The following is a 21601-nucleotide window of genomic DNA, read 5'->3' as shown; positions in this document are numbered from 1 at the left end:
TTTAAAAAGGGGTAATATCAATTTTCTCCAGGGAGGAGAATTTTGTATCTGGAACAGGATGGAAATGACTTGTTTCATTGAATAGCCTTTTATACCTTATGGTATTTTTTTTTTCTTTCAGTACTGGGGATTGAATCCAGGGGAACTCTGTCACCAAGCTTCATCCCAGCCCTGTTTATTTTGAGACAGGGGCTTGCTAAATAGCCCAGGCTGGCTTTGAACTCGCAACCCTCCTGCCTCAGCCTCCCAAGTAGCTGGAATTGCAGGAGTGTACCACCACACTCAGCCACTCAGCCTATACCTTATGATCACAAAATAATAGTAAAAAATTCTCAGAATATAAAATTTGGGGCTGGGGTTGTAGCTCAGTGGTAGAACTCTCCCCTAGCACGTGAAAGGTGCTGGGTCTGATCCTCAGCATCCCATAAAAATAAATAAGTAAAATAAAGGTATTGTGTCCACCTGCAGCTAAATTTTTTTTAATAATAATAATAATAAAATTTCACCATAGTGAATCTTCAGATCATGTACAACCACAAGATTGGGATCCTAATTAGAATAAGATGTACTCCGTGTTTGTATAAATATGTCAAAATATACTCTCCTCTCATGTATAACTAAAAAGAACAAATAAAAAAAAACTATAAGCAAAAATAAATAAATAAAATTTTATGTTAAAAATGTACCAAAAAGCCAGGCGTGATGGCACAAGCCTGTAATCCCGGCATCTCGGGAGGCAGAGCCAGGAGGATTGTGAGTTCGAAGTCAGCCTCAGTAGCTGCGAGGCACTAAGCAACTCAGTGAGACCCTGTCTCTAAATAAAATACAAAATAAGGGTGGAGATGTGGCTTAGTGGTTTAGTGCCCCTGAGCTCAATTCCTGGTACACACCCCCCCCACCGTCAAAAAATGTACTAAAAATTAAGAAATGAAAACGTTTCAAAATTTAAAAACCTAGTTGAATTCTTCTGTTCTATTTATGTTTTAAAATTAATTTTGCATTTGTTTCCAACAATTTATAAAGGGACTTATTTAGAATGACCTAGTTTTGCACAGTTTTTCTACATTGATATAATCAGGGCTAATGTTCAGCCAATACTCTTGGTATGGTTGACCAGCTTCTGTCTATTTTGGTTGGTTGGTGGCATTGCCAGTTGTTAAATGTTTTTAATAATTATTCTGGATAAAACTCAAGGTATTCAAACAACAACAACTTCCTCCTCCTCCTCCTCCTCCTCCTCCCAGGGATTGAACCCAGGGGCACTTTAACCACTGAGTCACCTCTCCAACACCCCCCCCTTTTTTTTTTTTTAATTTAGAGACAGGGTCTCACTGAGTCACTTAGAGCCTCAATAAATTGCTGAGGCTGGCCATGAACTTGTGATCCTCCTGCCTCAGACTTTGGAGGTGCTGGTATTACAGGCATGCACTACCAGGGATGGTTTCTATCTTCTTTCTCATTGTATATCCCTAGATATTGCCAGGCATTTAATAATTATTTTCTGAATGAATAAATGATATTCCTTTAGTTTTTCTTTTGTCCTACAGCAATCTTGTTCCTCAAATGCACTAAATCATGTTAGATAGGTACTCCCACAATACCTAATGCAAGAGAAAGGAGAAATTAAGATACCAAATTTTAATTTAGTATCACTTGAGATTTTAATTGTAGGGATCAAGTTTTTATTTTAAAGTTTAACCTAGCATTAAAAGTAAAGTTGTTTTTAAAACCTGTGCAGAGATAAGACATAATATGATTCTTATTTGATAACAGACAATCCCAAAGTATCGTATATTTGGATATCAGCTTTCACTTTTGTTCATGTGTGCACATGGTTCTGTCTGCTGTTTTGTACAGCAGCAAACAAAGTAAGAGAAACTAAAAGATCTCTGCATTACTGTGCCGTGCTGCTCCTTAATCCCTCATCTTTCAAATCCTCTCTGCTCTTTAATCCCAGTTAGAGAAGGAAATTGCCTCCCAAATCTGCTGAAAATATCAACATGGAAGAATTTGCATTTAAAAGCCTCTTGGACTTTCTCTCAGCTTCTGATATGTTGTTAGCCAAAATAATGGCAATATAAAAAATTAATAAAGTGGATGTGTACTTTGTATACTTCTTTTCTTTTTTTGGCCAACTTAGGCAAGTTCTCTACTACTGAGCAATATTGCATCCCTAATAAAGTGGATGATATCATTGCATCACTTTTAACTTGCTGGAAGCAACCATAATCAGAGTTAAAATTTAAAAAGAAACAGGGAACACTGTTTTGCACATTGTCTGACAGGTATAGGATGTAGTTTAGTGTTAGAGCACTTACCCGGCATGCAGAAGGCCCTGGGTTTGATCCCTAGCACCAGGAAAGAAGAAAAAAGGAAGACAAAAAGATAGGATTAACACCTAGGACATATAAGGAGTCCCTGAAAATCAATTTTTTGAAAATCCATGAACAAAGTGTAAGGGTCCGGCGAAACGTCGGAGAAAGAGACCACGAGACTAGCTTCATGCAATTGCAAGGGGGATTTATTGGATCCGTTCCAGCGCGCTGGGACTCTGTGCTCACTCAAGAAGGGAGAGCAGCCCAGAGCCCAGAGCAGAGGTCAAGCAGAGCTTAAGTACACTTTTTGGAGAGGGTGGGGGGCTTTGCATACATCAGAACAAATCATCATGAGGCGCGGGAAAATTGAACAACAACTCTGAAACATGATTAGTACATTCATTGGCGGGAACAGGCTGGGCAGGGGTGATTGGTCACTTCTAAACTGGGTACACATTCAAACTAATTGGTTCGGGCCCTGTGACGAACTGCATAGGGCCCTAGGCTGAATGGCCAGTAGGGCGTTGTCTTAACTATCTCAGGAATCTGGGTGTAACAGAGGAACTTAATAGTACCTAATCTTTTACATTTCAATTCAAGGTTTCCAGCTTAGAAACTTTACCCTTTCAAAAGTACAAATATCCTTACAAAATAAGAACAAGAATATACAATAATAAGTAAATAGCCAATAAACACTAAAACTATTCTCTGTTTCACTGAAATCAGAGAAATGCAAACTAAAACAATGAAACCCCAATTCTCTCCCCCTTGCCTTTGTGGCAAAACTTGAAGAGAGAGTTAATATCCAGTTTAAATAAGGAATCGTTGGAGAGCAGGAGGATGCTCTCAAATACAATTCAAGGGAATGTAAAATGGTAAAGAATAGTTTGGGTGAAAGCTTTTTAAAGACAGTTTGATAAGATCTACTAAATTTTAAAAACATGTACCCTTTGAACCTGTAATTCCACTTTTATTTATCTGTAGTAGAAAAATATTCATGTGGGACTTGAAAAACATACCAGAATATTGGAGTTTTTTTTTTTTGTTTGTTTGTTTTTGTTTTGTTTTGGTTTGGTTTTGGTAAAGAATCAAAATGGTATCAGTAGGGCTGGGGATATTGCTCATTGGTAGAGCAGCACTTGCCTAGCATGCTCAAGGCCAAGGGTTCAATAAAAAAAAAAAAAAAGAAGTTATCAGTAGTAAATAGAGGGCTGGGATGTGGGGTTAGTAGAAGAGCACTTGCCTAATATGCATAAAAATAAGTCCTGAGTTTGATCTCCAGTTCTGGGGGGGAGGGATTAAATAAAAGAAAAATAAGTGAATCGAGCAAATAGATTATGGCATATCTGAGACAGGGATTTAGGATAAAGAGAGAGAGAGAGATACTGAATCTTACGGGAAATGCCCACAAGCCATTGAGATGCACAAAGCACAGCTGTAAGTCTCAAGCTTAAGTGACGTGCCCTTGGCCCATGCCCTTGTAAAAAGAGGAAAATGTGCAAGCCAAGGAAAACTGTCTGGAAACCGTGTGGCTCCATCCTGCCTCCACCTCTGCCCAGCCCTCTGTAAATGTTAACACCTCATGTTCTCCCTTGAGTCCTTACTTCAAAGCAGTCTTTTGAGACTGCCCCCTTCCCCCTCGAATATGTATATATTTTCCTAAATAAACCTCAGTCTATGCCTTTGACTGGGATGTGCTGAAATTCTTTCCATCATATATGCCAAGAATCCCACTGATCCTGAGTCAAGTTCCTCTTCTCTCTGGGAACTCCTGGGACCCTTTTCAGGAGACATCTCTCTCCTGCAACATATTCATCCTACTGGGAATGAATGAGAAAACAATACATTCTGGAGTTCATTATACATCAAGACATGTATGGCTATTCCGTAGTATTCCATGGAATGGGAAGGCTCTTATTTAATTGCTTTTTTTTTTTTTTTTTTGGTATGCAGTGATTGAACCTAGGGGCACTTAACCACTGAGCTATATCCCCATCCCTTTTTATTTTTCATTTTTGAGACAGGTCTTTCTAAGTTTCTTGGAGCCTCATTAAATTGCTGATGCTGGCTCTGAACTTGTGATCCTCCTGCCTCAGCCTCTGAAGTAGGTAGGATTACAGGCATGCATCATGCCCAGCTAATTGCTTCTTCATTGAGTGGGGTGTGTGTGTGTGTGTGAGAGAGAGAGAGAGAGAGAGAGAGAGAGAGAGAGAGAGAGAGAGAATACATAAAAAGGCATGGATATCAAACTTCTGAAAGGTCGTTATCTCTGGGGAATGAAGTGAGATTTGATGAAGAGACATGTTTACAAGTTTTATGTTTGATTTTACCAAACCTGTTTGAAACTTTAAAAACACGAACATTTTTATACTTTAATTGTGGGATTGAATTTTTCATAATAGGACTCGGAAACTCAACCAGAGTAACATAGTCTAACCAAAACCCCCAAAATAACAACCCCCCCTCTTCTCTCGGCTCCCTCCCCCGCCACATTCTTGCCTTCCAGGGTGAGATGGGTGGGACGACAGCCCCAGCAACTCTTCACCCCCTCAATCTGCAGCAAGAATCCTGTAACAGCTGCTCTAAAAACAGCAGGTTCACAGTTCTAGCGAGTGGAGGGAAGCCCTGTAAAACAGCATCCTTTAGGAGTGCATCGTGAAGGGAGGTGCCATAGAAGATGCTAGAAGGGGAGACTCATGCCTGCTTTCCTATTATGGGTGTTTTTACTGGAAGAGAGATGCAAGAACTGTGGGAGGTCATCAGATGCCTATATGGTTGGCTCTGCCAAGGACTACCTAATTTTTGGATTATCCCAAGCACCTTCTAAAACCCAAACAGATCTCCCCTACTGTTAAGCATTCTTGAGTCACCTACCCACCTTGAATGGTAGGAGTTCAAGGAATGCAAATTAGTTTTCTATTAACCTAAACAAACACAATTAGAAAGGACTAACCCTGGAGGTAAAGAACACCTATCAAAACCGAATTTAAATGATGTTTGACCATTGTCACCAGGGAAATAAATGAGGAACCAGTGTAATTATCTTTTTAATCTCTAGAGCAAAGTGTTCACATTTTTAAATAGATTTTGTCAGTACACATTTTATAAGCCTAATGTTCTTTTATAGTCATTTAAAATCACTGCTTCCATAACCTGAACTCATCCTCCAATGTGGGCACCAAGGAAAGCAGACAAGCAAACCTCAATCATCCGGAGAAATGAAGGAAGGAGCCACACAAAGGTTTATTTGTCTATAGAGAGGAGAGAAGCCCCTAGATGTTATGTTTGGGTGCTCAACTTTTGTAGGGTAGGGGCTTGGAGGTATAGCTGTGGCGCTATGGGATAGGCTCGGGGTGCTTAAGTGAGAGCTAGGTGGGTGGGAATAGCATGGGATTGGCTTAGGTGGATGCCAACTTGAGGTTTTCCAGAGCAAAGGGGTCCTGTCCTTCTGGGATTGGCTTAGGGTTATGGTACCATGGGGTAGGTCATTAATGGGGTTGGGAGGAGTTCCTGTAAGAGGAAATACAGGAAAGCAAAGCTTAAGTGGAGGGTGACATTTAAGATGGCTGCTCGAATGTTAAATCAATACTCTATATATGTCTTCTTTTTACATTGTATCTTTACACCACTCTGGCACACTACACCACTGTAGCTGTCACCTACAGTGACTCATGCACTGTTTTGAAATAATCCTCACGATAGCCCTTTATTTAGCTATAATTATTCTTAATGTATAAATGAGGAAATTTAGACTGAAATATAACTTGGTTTAGAGTCTTATTGTAAGGGTCCGGTGAAACGTCGGAGAAGGAAAGACCACACGAGACTAGCTTCATGCAATGGCAAGGGGGATTTTATTAGGGATCCGTTCCAACGCGTTGGGACTCTGTGCTCACTCAAGAAGGGAGAGCAGCCCAGAGCCCAGAGCAGAGGTCAAGCAGAGCTTAAGTACACTTTTTGGAGAGGGTGGGGGGCTTTGCATACATCAGAACAAATCATCATGAGGCGCGGGGAAATTGAACATCAATTCTGATACGTGATTAGTCCATTCATTGGCGGGAACAGTTTGGGCAGGGGTGATTGGTCACTTCTAAGTGGGGTACACATTCAAACTGATTGGTTCTGGGGCCTATATGCTTACGTGCCATGCTACCTGGAACCCTTAGCTATTAAACAACCAGGGAATCAATGGAGATATTTACTGAGCAGCTCCCGCATTGTCCTAACAAGTTTACAGACATTACAGGTTCCGGGGATAGCAGGGGAATTGTAACAATAAACTTTTACCTTTTAGCCCAGGCCTTGCAATCTAGAAGCTTTACAATGCCCTAGTCTTTTACACTTTAACTCAGACTTTTGCAGCTTAGAATCAGCTTAGAAATTTTACCCTTACATTATGAATTGCAATTCAGGAGTCATGGGTTTATATAGCTGTGAATCAGTGTTCTGAAGGAGGTAGGGAAGTAAGAGCTGATATGGATGGAAAACTCTTGAATCTATGACAAAGTAATTAAAATTATTTAAAGAGCAACTCCTGTTGAGCTGGTCACAGTGCAAGTCAGCAGTTCCAGCTGCTCCAGAGAGTGGGAAAATCACTTGAGGCCAACATAGTGAGACCCCCCACCCATCTCAAAAAAGGAGAGAAAAAGAGGAATGCTTATTGAAATTGAACAAGAATGCAAGGGAATAGCCAAGGTGATGTTTCCCAGCCCGTGTCCAATACCTCAATGACGACAAATTCACACACACAGACACACACACACAATGCGAGGGCTACGTGACCGAGCTGTGACAGGTAGATAAAGGAAGCATGGCTTGGTGCCTCTGTAATCTCAGCCTTATGGGAGCCTAAGGCAGCCTCAGCAATTAAGCAAGGCCCTATCTCAAAATTAAAATAAGTAATCAAAATAATTTAAAGGGCAGGGGAATGCACATCAGTGGTAAAGCGCCCCTAGGTTAAATCCCCAGTATTAATAAACAAACAAATAAATAAATGCATAAACCAAACAAGAATTCCATAAAACAAGAGTCCAGTGACCTCTTGCTATGTAGCTAGGGTTTCTGGGCACAGCTTTTTGCTATCAAAAGTTGAGGGGCCCATAGTTGATGTTCCAAATGATAGCTTCTGACATATAGAAGTCCTGACTTGTTCGAGGTCCTCTGAATCTCTTCTGAAAATTCTTTCACTTTGGAAAGATTTTTTTTTTTTAAAGAGAGAGAGAGAGAGAGAGAGAATTTTTAATATTTATTTTTTAGTTCTCGGCGGACACAACATCTTTGTTTGTATGTGGTGCTGAGGATTGAACCCGGGCCGCACGCATGCCAGGCGAGCGCGCTACCGCTTGAGCCACATCCCCAGCCCCTTTGGAAAGCTTTTAATTGTGCTTTTCCTATATTTTCACACTCCCAAGCCCCCTTCACTTACCTCCAAGCCCACCATAATGTTATACTCCCTCCTCTCATGTTGCACAGTTTGTTTAGCTGGTCCCGTTTTGTCTGGCATTTGAGTTATCGATGATTTCTTGCAGTGATAGTAATTATCTCATGAAATATTTTTTTTGTAATCCTGACCATCCTAGGTTCTCACATAGTCAGTCTCTATGGAGTCACATAGTACTGCCTAAAAGTAATTTTTAAAAAAGTTAGTTTCAATCTTCATTTTGCCTCCCAAAGAAAAAGCATAGGTCCAGTTCAAAACTCATGGCAAGGATTGGGGATATAGTTCAGTTGGTAAAGTGCTTGCCTTGCATGCACAAGGTCCTGGGTTCAATCCCCAGCACCACACACACAAGAAAAACAACTCACTATAATCCTTGTCAAGTCTGCTTCTCGGTCCCATCAAGCCAAAGCCTCCTAGCTCTGCTGCTATCTCTGCACCCCTCCCCCTTGGCTCTCTTATTATAGATCAGTTCAGCTTCTCCTTCCTTCCCTGGCCCCAGCTATTCTGGTCTGGTATCTCTCCATTTATTTCTCTAAGAATCCATCCCAAAAGACCTGGAAAGAAGTCTCCCTTAGTGGGAGGTGGAGATATGGGTTGTGCAGAAACAGGGAACACACACACATGAATCAGTTTTATTCCTGTGGTATTTGTAGTGAGGCTCTAATTTTCTCATTTTATTCAAGGTTTTTTCCCCCATCTTTGAATTATAATCTCCAAAGTGAGATTCATGGGTCACTGAATAGATCTATAATAGCAAATAGTTTTGATCAAGAAGTATTCCTACCAATTATCAAAATAAATCATATAGCTATAATGAAGTTGATTTTTCATAAGCCTTGAAAAAATAAACTTTTGCCTTATATGCCCTTTTAGGTAGGCAGTATATTATATGATTACAACTCAAAGTCATTATAAATGTCAGATTAAAGATAACTGCTGGGGCTGTAGCTCAGTAGTAGAGCTGCTTGCCTAGCAAGTGTGAGGCACTGGGTTCGTAAAAATAAATAAATAAAAAGTTATCGTGTCTATCCACAACTAAAAATATTTATAAGAAGATAACTGCTAAATATCTATATGTGAAATATAATGATATGCAAAAATTCAACTAGCCCAACTTCCCAATTTTCTCTTCTGCAATGAGTTAGGAAAGAAAAGAAAGGTTCAGACTTTGAGTGAAGTGGTCCCTCAGCTGGTGGATGCTCTTCCCTCAGAGCCTTTCTTTTGGTTTTCAGTAATTCCCATGTTCTCATCTTGGTCTTTTTTTTTTTTTAATATTTATTTACTTATTTAGTTAGTTAGTTTTTTAGCCGACACAACATCTTTATTTGTATGTGGTGCTGAGGATTGAACCCAGGCTGCACACATGCCAGGCGAGCGCGCTACTGCTTGAGCCACATCCCCAGCCCCTCATCTTGGTCTTGAGACTGGTTTAGGGTAATCTCTGGATTCTTTGGTTTTTTCCCCTCGGCACTCTTTGTTCCAGGCCCTACCTTTACTCTCCAACCATATCAGTTAATTCACACATTAGTGAGAATTTAACCCAACATACTCCACTCACCAGGGCTCTTGTCCCGTTATACCTTATCTCTAATTGTGATTTCAAGGGTTTGTTTCTGGTCCTGGAGTTTTAAGCACTGATGAGCTAATGTAGGAATTATTTGGAGGGAGAGAAGCTGCCCAGGCACCGCTTACTATCCTTACGCAATTCAAGGGCTGAGGAGCACTTCTGAGTACACACGCTGGCCATGCACGTGGTCATATATATAAATGTGGGAAAGAACAGGTAGGTAGCAAACATGGAATTTATTGACCTGGGAAGAAATACATGATATACATGGGAAGTAAATGACTGAGCTCACCTTCTATGCCACTCTCATTTCTTCCTCATAATAAAGATCTGCTATCAGACCAAATTGGGAGGTTTCCATGTACATTTTGTTTTTCCAGTTTGACAAATGGACAGACTCTCAGCGGAGAAGAATCCTCACAGGTCTGTTGGAACGCTGCTCGCTGTCACAACAAAAGTTCTGCTGTCGAAAGCTTCAGGAAAAAATTCCAGCAGAAGCCCTGGACTTCACCACCAAGCTTCCTAGGGTGTTATCCATATATATCTTTTCCTTTCTTGACCCCCGGAGCCTTTGTCGTTGTGCACAGGTAAAGGCAAAGAAATGGCATATGGCATTTTCTAACATCAGCCTCCAGAGGCTCTAAAACTAGAATAACTTAAGGATGAAACCCACATGTACACACACGCATAAAACCAAGCCACAAGCTGGGTGTGGTGGCACATGCCTATAATTCCAGCCACTTGGGAGGCTGGGCCAGGAGGATTGCAAGTTCAAGGCCAGCATCAGCAACTTAATGAGGCCCTAAGCAATTTAGTGAGACCCTGTCTCAAAATAAAAAATAAAAAGGGCTAGAGATGTGGTTCATTGGCTAAGTGCCCTGGGTTCAATCCCTGGTACCAAGGGGGAAAAAAAAACAAAAACGAGCAACAGATGCTTAGTCTTTTTTTAAAAAATATATTTTTAGTTGTAGTTGGACACAATACCTTTATTTTATTTATTTATTTTTATGTGGTGCTGAGGATCGAACCCAGGGCCTTGCACATGTGAGGCAAACAGTTTACCACTGAGCTACAGCTACAGCCCCTAGATGCTTAGTCTTTATAGTTTGCATGATCCTCTGCCTTATTTGAGTCCAACTCCAAATTTAGTGCTCAAAATAGAGAACAAAGTATAAGTCACCATTAGTGTCCACAAAAATGTATCAGGTAGGGGCTGGGGTTGTGGCTCAGTGGTAGAGTGTTTGCCTAGCAGGTGTGAGGCATTGGGTTGGATTCTCAGCACCATATACACACAAAAAATAAAACAAAGTTATGAAAAATCACGTTTTTAAAAAAGTATAGTTGGGGAGATACATACACATATAAGAAGTGGTCTCTCAACAGGAAAGTCTTTTAATCCACAGTATATAACTATAATAAAATCCTAAATTGTATAGTGAAGGCCATCCATGAAGATAAAAGTGCAAAATAAGGTGCTCGTGAGATAAGACAAAAGAGTATGAGGCGGCCAGGCACAGTGGCACATGCCTGGATCCCATAGGCTTAAGAGGCTGATTCTGGAAGATCACAAGTTCAAAGCCAGCCTCAGCAACTTAGCAAGTGCTAAGCAACTCAGTGAGACTCCATCTCTAAATAAAATATAAAAAGGGCTAGAGATGTGGCTGAGTGGTTGAGTGCCCCCAGGTTTAATCCCCAATACCATAAAAGCAAAACAAAGACAAACAAACAAAAAAAACAGAGTATGAGACTCAAAGAAACCCGAGTGGGAGTGGGCAAGTGTGCTCACAGAAGCCTTGGAAAAGGAGCTGGCCATCATTTTCTTGCAGGTAATTCCATAGTGTATTAAAACAAAGTTAAAGGGCTGGGGATGTGGCTCAAGCGGTAGCGTGCTTGCCTGGCATGCGTGTGGCCCGGGTTCGATCCTCAGCACCACATACAAACAACGATGTTGTGTCTGCCGAAAACTAAAAAATAAATAGTAAAAAATTTAAAAAAACAAACAAACAAACAAAAAAAACAAAGTTAAATTAATTAAGATATAAAATGGACAGTTATTTGTTGAGCCTTTTCATAGAATTTAGTAAAACTAGAAAGTACCTACTACTATACACTCATAGATGTGTAATATGTTAATTTTAGTTCTTAAAATTAAGAAAATAAATGCAACAAGAAAGATGTATTATTCAATAAATAGTGTTGAGACACTTGGGCAGGATCTAGAAAACCAATAGAATAAAAGATTTATATGACACCAAAGGAAACCATTCCAGTACTCAGAGAAGACACCTGGAAGGAGGCCTTTGTGAGTATTCTATAATGTCCAGAGGCCTTAAGGAAATGTCTGCTTCGGTCTTGCTTTATGCATTTTATGTTGTAAACAGGAATGGAAAAAGCAAGACTTTAAATTGTGGCTATAAAATTTACTGCAAATAAAGCTAATTTCTTATTTTTAAAAAGAAATTCCTACCAATTGCTGGGTATGGTGGCACACACCTATAATCCCAGCTGAGGCAGGAGGATGGTGAGTTCCATGTCTCAAAGTAAAACTTTAAAAAGGGCTGGGAATGTAGCTCAGTGAGGCCCTTGGTTCAATCCTCAGTATTGGAAAAAAAAAATTCCTATAAGTCTGTATTAAGGAAAAAAAAAAGAGTAACCACCCAGCAGAAGAAAAAATGAGCAAAGAAAGTCAACAAGTGGTTCACAGCAAAATAAATGCACCAGTAGAAGAGAGGAAGGAGATGGAGAGGGAGGGAGAAAGGGAGGGCTGGGGGAAGAACTAGGGAATGAAGTCTACCAAATTACAAGTACAATATGTCTGTGTACAGATACACCACAAGAAGTGTGTGTGTGTGTGTGTGTGTGTGTAATGCACTAATTAAAATAATGATAACAATACTAGACAGGATCAGTTAAGTAAGCATATGGGGAGGAAGGAGGAGAGGGAAAGGAAAGCTTCCAATATGCCTGTACAATATGGCACAATGAATCCCAGTATGATGCATAATTATAATGCACCAATAAAATTTTTTTAAACTCTTCTACCAAAAATATATAAAGAAATGCAGATGTCTCTGCCATAGGTGGGATGCTGAGCCTCATTATGACCGGCCATTTTCATCACTCAGATTGGCTGAGCTTTACTTTTTTAAATAATATTCTATATTAGTAAGGTATGGGAAAACAAGTGTTTTATATATTGTGTGTCGATAAAATGGTACAGTGTCCAGTGGTACAATGGAGAACAACCTGCTAGTATTATATTTTAAAAATAAAATTCCTAAAAAAATAAAATAAAAATAAAAATAAAATTCCTGGGGCTGGGATGTGGCTCAAGCCGTAATGCGCTCGCCTGGCATGCACGGGGCACTGGGTTCGATCCTCAGCACCACATAAAATAAAGATGTTGTGTCCACCAAAAACTGAAAAATAAATATTAAAGATAAAATAAAATTCCTTTTATCCTACCAGTTCCACTTCGTGGACTTTGTCTGATGGGTGTGCTTCAACATGTATGAAAATCATTTCTGTTTAATACCATTGTGGCATTGTTTGTCATAGTAAAAGGCTGGAATCAACAGAAAGGCCCACCAGTAGGGCACTGGGTAAATAAGTTGCAATGATCTCCAAGGTAGGTTATCAGCAAAAAAAACCAGGGGGGGGATGGGGAAGCACAGCTGTTAGTTCTGCCATTTTGGAAAGAAAAAGTATAAAATCTGTTTATATGTGCCTAAGCTATTTCTACAACAACATACAACAACTGTCTACAGTGGTTAAATCCAGGGCTGAGAATGAGTGGCTGGAGGACAGGGATGTGTGCGACACTGACTTTTCACTCTGTGCCCGTTTGTATCTTTGTGTTTGGTATTACTGTACACATATAACCTATTCTAAAATGAAATAATTTTTTAAAAAGAGCATAGCAATCTTTTTTTTTTTGTACTGGAAATGGAACCCAGGAAGCTCTTGACCGCTGAGCATATCCCCAGCCCTTTTTATTTTTTTATTTCTGACACAGGGTTAGAGCCTCTCTGAATTGCTGAGGCTGGCCTCCTACTTGCCATCCTCTCAGCCTCTTGAGTTGCTGGGATTATAGGTATGTACCACCATGCCCAACTCAAGCATAGCAATCTAAATGTCTAAGAACAAAGGACATCATACAGCCACATGATGAACTATTACGCAGCATTAGAAAATATGTCATAAAAGAACAGAGATGCTGTGATATTTTAAATAAAGAAAACAAATTGTATATGGAGAATTTCCAAGTTTTGTTCATCATGCCTCAAAAAAAAAAAAAAAAAACTGAAAGGGAAAAAACTCTACTAGGTTGTTAATAATGATTGTCTCTGACTCATGGCATCATAGGTGTTGCTTTTCTTTAAGCTTCTCAGAATTTTCCAAGTTTCCCACAAAGAAAGCATTATCAATAGAGGAAATGCTGTTTGGATTAGCTGATTCTCTTGTCTCCATGCACTATATGTCTATCTTGCAAGATCTCAGTGTATTTTATTCCTCTACTGACACACAACATTGTCCTTCAGCTAGATTTAAAGTAAAAGAAAGTCATTGCACCAAAATGAGCTTTGAGCTGTTTTAAAAAGATGGGGCTGGGCTATGTGATGGAGAGATGGGTCTTGATAGTTTTGAAAGCTCCTACATTTTTTTTTTTTTAGTTGTCAATGGATCTTTATTTTTTTTTATTTATTTATATGTGGTGCTGAGAATCGAACCAGTGCTAGGCAAGTGCTCTACCAATGAGCCACCACCCTAGCCCAAAGCTCCTGCCTTTTGACTCTCCTCATTTCTTTCTACCTTTGGGTGGTGGGAGGAAGAAAGGAGAGAGAGAGAGGGAAACAAAAGACAACTTGGAAACAAACACAAAACAACTCAAGTATCTAGGTCAAAACAAGATCTAGGGAAAACAGGGTGGGGGAGTAGTAATAGAGAGCTTTCTCTCCCCACCCCCACCCTGCAGACTGTCTTTCCATTAAATTCCAAGTTAATTTGCCACATGAAGATTTATTTTATTTTATTTTTTCAGACAGGGTCTCGCTAAATTACTGAGGGTCTCCCTGAGTAGCAGAGGCTGCAGTTCTCTTGTTTCAGCCTCCCTGGTTGCTGAGATTACAGGCTTGTGCCATTGTACCTGGCCCTTCATGTAACCTTCATTAGGAGCTTCAGGAACCATTAGGAAGTCTCAAAGTCTACTTGAGCCTCAGTTTCCTCTTTTGCCATGAGAGTTATAATTGTACTTACCTCCCTAGATTGCTATAAGGATGGTTAATAGTGCTCAGTAAGTACAAGTGGACTCTGATTGTAAGTCTGAATTAGTTTTAAAAGTAATCCTCCTGCCTGGACAGGAAGCACTCCTGATAGGAGGTAATTATTTAACCTGTGATTTGGAAGAAAATGACAAAGAAAAAATTAGCTAAGCTAGAGAAAGCGCAAGTGTAAACTGAACAGGTTGGTTGTTTTTGTTTCTCATTGTCCTTGTTTTCCCAGGTGAGCTGGCACTGGAAGAACTTAGCTGAGTTGGACCAGCTCTGGATGCTAAAATGCTTACGGTTTAACTGGTACATCAATTTCTCTCCAACTCCCTTTGAGCAGGGGATATGGAAGAAGCACTATATTCTAATGGTGAAAAAACTTCATGTTACCAAGCCCAAGGTAAACTTGAGATGAAGAGCACCAAACTGTTTTCCATATTTTTCCTTTTTTTTTGGGGGGGGGCGGGTGCTGGGGATTGAACCCAGGGGTACTTTACCACTGAGCCACATCCCCAGCCCTTTTTATTTTTATTTTGACACAGAGTCTCAATAAGTTGCTTAGGACCTCCAAATTGCTGAGGCTACCTTTGAACTTACGATCCTCCTCCATCAGCTTCCAGAGTTGCTGGGATCACAGTGTTGTGGGTTTTTCACAGAGAGCACAGGGGCTTTCAGCTGGAAGCAGTGTTTATTAGTGCTGGCATTGGCCCAACAGATTCTCATCCAAAGGCTGAGCCCCAAGCACAGTGAGGCGTAGCCTTGTATACTCTGTTAGTCCTTCCCTTTATGTTAGCCCCTTTGTCACCCCTATAGGATAACAAACATTCTGATTGGGTATTCTATACTCTAGAGTTGTGAAAATTGTGTTATAGGCACACATAGACACTGACTGTGTTATGTTACCTTCCCTTTGTTCTGGGATGGCTCTTACTACCTACAACAGGTGTGTGCTTCCATGCCAGGCTCCCCAATATTTTTTTAACTTAAAAATTTTATTATTATATGAATTCCTTTTATAAATTTGACTTATATGAAAGATCTAGAAAAGGCAAATATATAAATACAGAAAGCTTGTTAGTTATCTTGGTTTGGAAAGTATCTACAAATAGGTATATGAGATTTTGTTTTTGTGGTGATGAAAATGATTTAAAATAAGACTATGGGGATGATTGCACAAGTATGTAAATATAACAAAAATCATTGAATGTGTACTTAAAGTGATGAATTTTATAGTATATGAATTACATTAAATAGAATATAAACCATTATATATACTTTGTTTTTAACCTTCAGTTAAAATTAACTTTAAATTAAAACTATTATTGTTAAGTTAATTTTAATAAATTAATTTAATATTGTCATATGAAGTTTTCTAGTTCTGTACAGCTGCTTGAGCTGAAATATGTTTCACTCTGAGGCACTCAAGGACACACTGTAAATGGAATCCAGTGTAGTTTACAAATTCCTTAAGGTCCTCTATTTGAATTTGAATTTTTGGCTGCCTGATGCATTTGGAAGCTTGCTATTCTGCTTTTTCTACTATGTACAACATTTATAATAAAGTTCCTGAATCATTTAAAAATTATTATTAGTTATAGATGGACACATTGCCTTTATTTTATTTATTTATTTTTATGTGGTGCTGAGGCTCAAACCCAGGGCCTCATACTTGCTAGGCAAGCGCTCTACCACTGACCTACACCCCCCAGCCCTGAAATTTATTTGGTATCATTTGTAAGAGCAAGTTTTCTAATAAATTGATCATTAGGGAAGAGCACAATGGCCTATTAAAGTTGTCTTTAATCCAGAAAGTAAGCAATGTGTAGAGCATTTTCATAATCATAAAAAGTAAGTAAGGCTGGATGTGATAGTGCACACATATAATCCCAGTGACTCAGGAGGCTGAGGCAGGAGGATCATGAGTTCAAAGCCAGCCTCAGCAACTTAGAGAGGCCCCAAGCAACTCAGTGAGGCCCTGCCTCTAAATAAAATACAAAATAGGGCTGGGGATGTGGCTCAGTGGTCAAGTGCCCCTGAGTTTAATCCCTGGTACCCCCTCCCCCCAAAATCACTATACCTATGTTCCTTTCCTCATCACGCTTTCTGAAATCATCCATTTTGGAGCAGGGAGTGACATTAAATAGTGGAACTCAGGCTGATCTGTGAGAGGGAAGAGAAAAGTGATTAACCGACTAGTAGAGTGAAAAGGGCTTTTGAGTCTTACATGTAAAAAGAGCACAATTTTGTCTTCAGGAATAACTCCACAAAATATTTATGCATAACTATGCTTCAAAATAATTAATAGTTTGGATGCAAGAAAATTGCCACCTCTCTGCTTGGTATTACATTTCTGCAGGGAAACTTAATTTTTTTTTTTTGTTAAAGAAATAGTACTAAATCAGAAGTAGGGAATGCTTTGTTCTGTGAATTTTTTTGTTGTTGTTAAAGAAACAGTACTAAATTAGAAAGACTAGGGGGGGAGTTCAGAAAATCAACTAATTAACTTGGATTGTTCAATTAAAGAGACTTAAAGCTGAAAGAAGTTCTAAAGTTAATAAGATTGTCTGTGAAGTTAACTCCCAGCACTGTACTTACATAACACATACTGTACTTGCATAATCTGTGTAATTCCCTGCTTCAGCCCTGAGCATGGCAGCTTGGTGAGCTCCAGCAGGGATTTTGAAAGCAGGTTAGAATCTTATAGGGATGGTTAATAATAGTTTCACCAACCTAAAATGAGAAGGATCACTACCTATGCTAGAAAACTTAATTTCTTTTTCTTTTTTATTTTTTAGTTGTAGATGGACAGAATGCCTTTATTTTATTTGTTTATTTTTATGTGGTGCTAAGGATCAAACCCAGTGCCTCACACATGCTAGGCAAGCACTCCGCCACTGAGCTACAGCCCCAGCCCCCTAGAAAACTTAATTTCCAGAAGAGTAAATCAAACTCAAGGTAAATACAAGGAAGAGATAATAAAGAACTGGAATGAATGAAATTGAAAACAGACAATAGAAAAAAAAATCAACAAAATCCAAGCTGGTTCTCAAAAACATAAATGGAATTGATAAGTTTCTAGCTAGATTAATCAAGAAAAAATGAGAAAACACAAATTACTAGGATCAGGAAGGAAAGACAGAACACCACGACAGGTCCTACAAACATTAAAAGTATAACAAGGGATTATTTTAAAAATCTTCAGGTCACTAAATTCACCAACCTAGATGAAATAGGTGAAATCCTTGGAAAACGCATATAACCCTGACTCAATAAGTAATAGAGGGCTGGGGTTGTAGCTCAGTGGCAGAGCACTTGCCTAGCATGTGTGAGGCACTGAGTTCCATCCTCAGCACCTCATAAAAGTAAATAAATAAAATAAATGTATTCAGTTCATATACATCTAAAAACTTTAAAAAAGTAATAGAAAACACAAATAAACACAAATAAACCTATATATTGATTTAATGGTATGACTCTACTTTGTGACCAACTAGAGACATCAGAAATTGTGCTCTATGTGTATACTATAAATTTAGATGCATTCTGCTATAATTTATGACAAATTAGAGAAAGTAAATAAATTTTTTAAATAAATAAATAAAATTGGATTCATAATTGTAAAACTTTCCACAAAACTCCAGATCAGAGAGCTCCACTATTGTGTCTCACACAATTAAGAAATGAGACCAATTCAATGTAGCCTCTTTCAGAAAACAGAGGATGAGGGAAAGCATTCAACCCTTACACCAAAACCAAAATCTACAAGAGAAACAGAAGTGCAGATCGATAGTTCAGTTCCATGAACACAAACACAAATATCCTTCCAAGATATCAACAAATTAAATCCAGGCCTCACAAAAAGAAGAATACCTGAAAGCCAAGTGGGATATGTCCATGGAAAGTCAGGTTCCTAACAAACAATAAAGAAAAATGACTAGGGTAATTCACAGAATAAAAATGATCACTTTAATGCATATATGCAAACAAAATCATTTAATAAAATTCAACCTCCATTTATCATGAAGAAAAGTTCTCAAAAAGACGTCATCCATCAATAAATGGAATGGTAACAAACTAAAAGCTTCTTCAACAACAAAGGAAGCAATTAAGAATGTGAACAGAATGCCTGCAGAATGGGAGAAGATGTTGTCACCTTTGTCGAATTTGTCTCCAGGGGATATAAAGAACTCAAAAAAAATTTAACACCAAAAATAACAACAACAATAATAATAATAATCCAATCAATAAATGGGCAAAGGAACTGAACAGGCACTTCACAGAAGAAGAAATATGAATAGTCAACATATTGAAGAGATATGATATATTGATATTTTTTCATATATATGTTGACTATTCATATTTCTTCTTCTGTGAAGTGCCTGTTCAGTTCCTTTGCCATTTATTGATTGGGTTGTTGTTGTTGTTATATTTATTATTAGTGTTAAGTTTTTTTGAGTTCTTTATATACCCCGGAAACTAATGGGACAAAGGTGACAAAGATCTTCTCTCATTCTGCAATCCCCCAAAAAACAAACACAGAATGTTTTCTCTGATATAAGAGGGGTTGTGGGGGGAGCATGGGAGAATTAGACGAATTCTAGATAGGGCAGAGGGAAGGGAGGGGAAGGGAGGGGGGGGTATGGGGTAGAAAGATGGTGGAATGAGATGGACATCATTACCCTAGTACATGTATGAAGACACGAATGGTGTGACTCTAATTTGTATACAACCAGAGATATGAAAAATTGTGTTCTGTATGTATAATATGAATTGTAATGCATTCTGCTGTCATATATAACAAATTAGAATTAAAAAAATATACTTTGCTGCCATGTATACCTAAAAAGGACTAATAAACCTGAAACAAACAAACAAATAAAAACACCAATATTGGGGGGAAAAGACGTCATCCTGAGGATCCTGGGAATGTATGTAGCCCAGTAATAGTGAGCACTTGCCTGGCATGTGTGAGGCCCTGGGTTCAATCCCCAATACTAAAAAAAAAAAAAAAAAAGAAAAGAAAGAAAGAAAGAAAAAGAGAGAGAGACTTCAATTGATGTGAGCAAAAATTTGGTTTCTTTCATACAGAAAAAGTGTCATAGAGTTCATTATTACCTGTGTTATTAAAGTGTCAAGCATTTTGTACTTTTCAGAATTTATGATTTTATATATAATTATTAGCATTTATACTTGGATATTTTGCTCTGAAGGTATTTTTTAGTGCCGTGTATTATTTATTTCCAATAGCATTAAACTAGATCTCCTCCAGCAAAAGAGATGAGTTTATTTCAAAAGAAGCTCAGAGAGGGCTGGGGTTGTGGCTCAGTGGTTGAGCGCTTGCCTCACACATGTGAGATACTGGGTTCAATCCTCAGCACCAGAAAAAAAATAAACAAAATAAAGATATTTAAAAAAAAAGAAGCTCAGAGAAATGAAATGAATGTCTATTCTAAATGAGACCTGCACAAAAAATTTAGTATTAGGGGCTGAGGCTGTGGCTCAGCAGTAGAGTGCTTTCCCAGCATGCAGGAGGCCCTGGGTTCAATCCTCAGCACCACATTAAAAAAAGTAAATAAATAAACAAATAAAATAAAGATATTAAAAATATATTTAATATTAAACCAATAAAGAGCTATCAGTTATATAAAAATGTCTTCTTAATTTGCTACAAAGCTGTAATCATTCATTAAGTGAGTAAATATTTACTAAACACTATTATTTGGTAGGTGCTAAGAGTGAAAATATCCTAATCCTGTTTTTACAGATCTTGGTCTAGTAGCCCAGGTCATATACAAATAAACAATTCAATTGCAACACTGAGTACTGAGTTATTCTGTAGTGGAAATGTATACTAAGAACATTTGAAACAATGAGTAATTAATTGATTATGCTTAGAGGGACTAGGGAACTTCTTTCTTTTGTGTGTGCACGTGTGGGGGATTGAAGCCAGGCCCTTGAGCATGCTAAGCAGGCTCTACCACTGAGCCACATCCCCAGTCCCAAATGGAGAATTTCTTGATGTTCACAAACAAATGGAAAAAAAAAAACTAATTTCCCAAGCAAAGCTTCCCTAATCTCTTAATGAACAAAAATTAAGTTCTTAGTGGCTTCCCAACATACCAGGACCACTCCCCTTAGGCTGCAACCACATAAAAACCCTTATGAATTTCATGCAGAGAAGACAGACTTTCAATTCTGGAAATTAAGCAGAGGTGTCCTTTGGGAGTAGTTGAGGTTTGGGTAATAAGATCTGTAAGACCTGTAGTCTGCTCCTGTACAACTTGACATTGTCTCTATTAGAGGAGGTCTTTGGAGCTGGAGCACCTTTTTTATATCTCTCTCTTTCTCTTTTCTTGTGGTGCTAGGGATTGACCCCAGGACCTTCCTCTGGCTAGGCAAGTGTTCTTCCATTGAGCTACATCCCAACCTTAACCCCACACACACCTTTTATTTTTTTCTTTCTATTTAAAAATTTTTATCTTGAGATAGGGCCTTGCTAAGCTGCCCAGGCTGGACTCCAACTTGCAACCTGCAGTCCTCCTACCTCAGCCTCCCTGGTGGCATGTGCCACAACATCCAGCTCACCTTTACTTATTTTTTTTAATGTGTCTTTTTTTGTGAATAAATTAACTGCAGTTGTAACAAACCAGACAACGAAGTGACAGAAGATCCCTCAGTGTAAGAGAAGGAGGTTTGGTGTGTGGGCTTGAAGGAAGACAGTCCTGGGTTCAGATTCAAAGTCTACTTAATGTTACACTGACAAATTAATTGTTTGCTCCTATCTTCAGTTTTCTCTTCTGTAAAATAGATTACCTGATAAAATGACTATGAGGTTAAATAGCACAATGCTTGAAAACTACCAAGACTGTGCTTGGCACTCCCACATGGGGACTGCCTTGATCCCCACAGGGTCATGCTGATGGTGGTGGTGATAAGATGGGTCATGATGAGATGATACGCTTTGTTTTATTGTTACCATTACTATTATAGTGCTTCAATAACAGAAATAATG

The 21601-nt window shown here is 38.8% G+C and overlaps 1 protein-coding gene across 1 annotated transcript in view; it reads left to right on the top strand.

Annotated features, from left to right (window-relative positions):
• FBXO16 (F-box protein 16) overlaps nucleotides 1–21601 on the top strand; it is a gene marked incomplete at its 3' end in the record, with an annotated part of 50991 nt that overhangs the window by 14157 nt on the left and 15233 nt on the right. The window contains 2 exon segments of the mRNA XM_081269875.1: nucleotides 9703–9909; nucleotides 14825–14989. Of these exon segments, the coding sequence (XP_081126001.1) occupies nucleotides 9703–9909; nucleotides 14825–14989 (372 nt within the window).

Source organism: Spermophilus citellus, assembly GCF_964194105.1.
Source record: "Spermophilus citellus genome assembly, chromosome: 16".
Taxonomy (NCBI): domain Eukaryota; kingdom Metazoa; phylum Chordata; class Mammalia; order Rodentia; family Sciuridae; genus Spermophilus; species Spermophilus citellus.
This window is presented reverse-complemented; position numbering and strand designations above follow the sequence as displayed.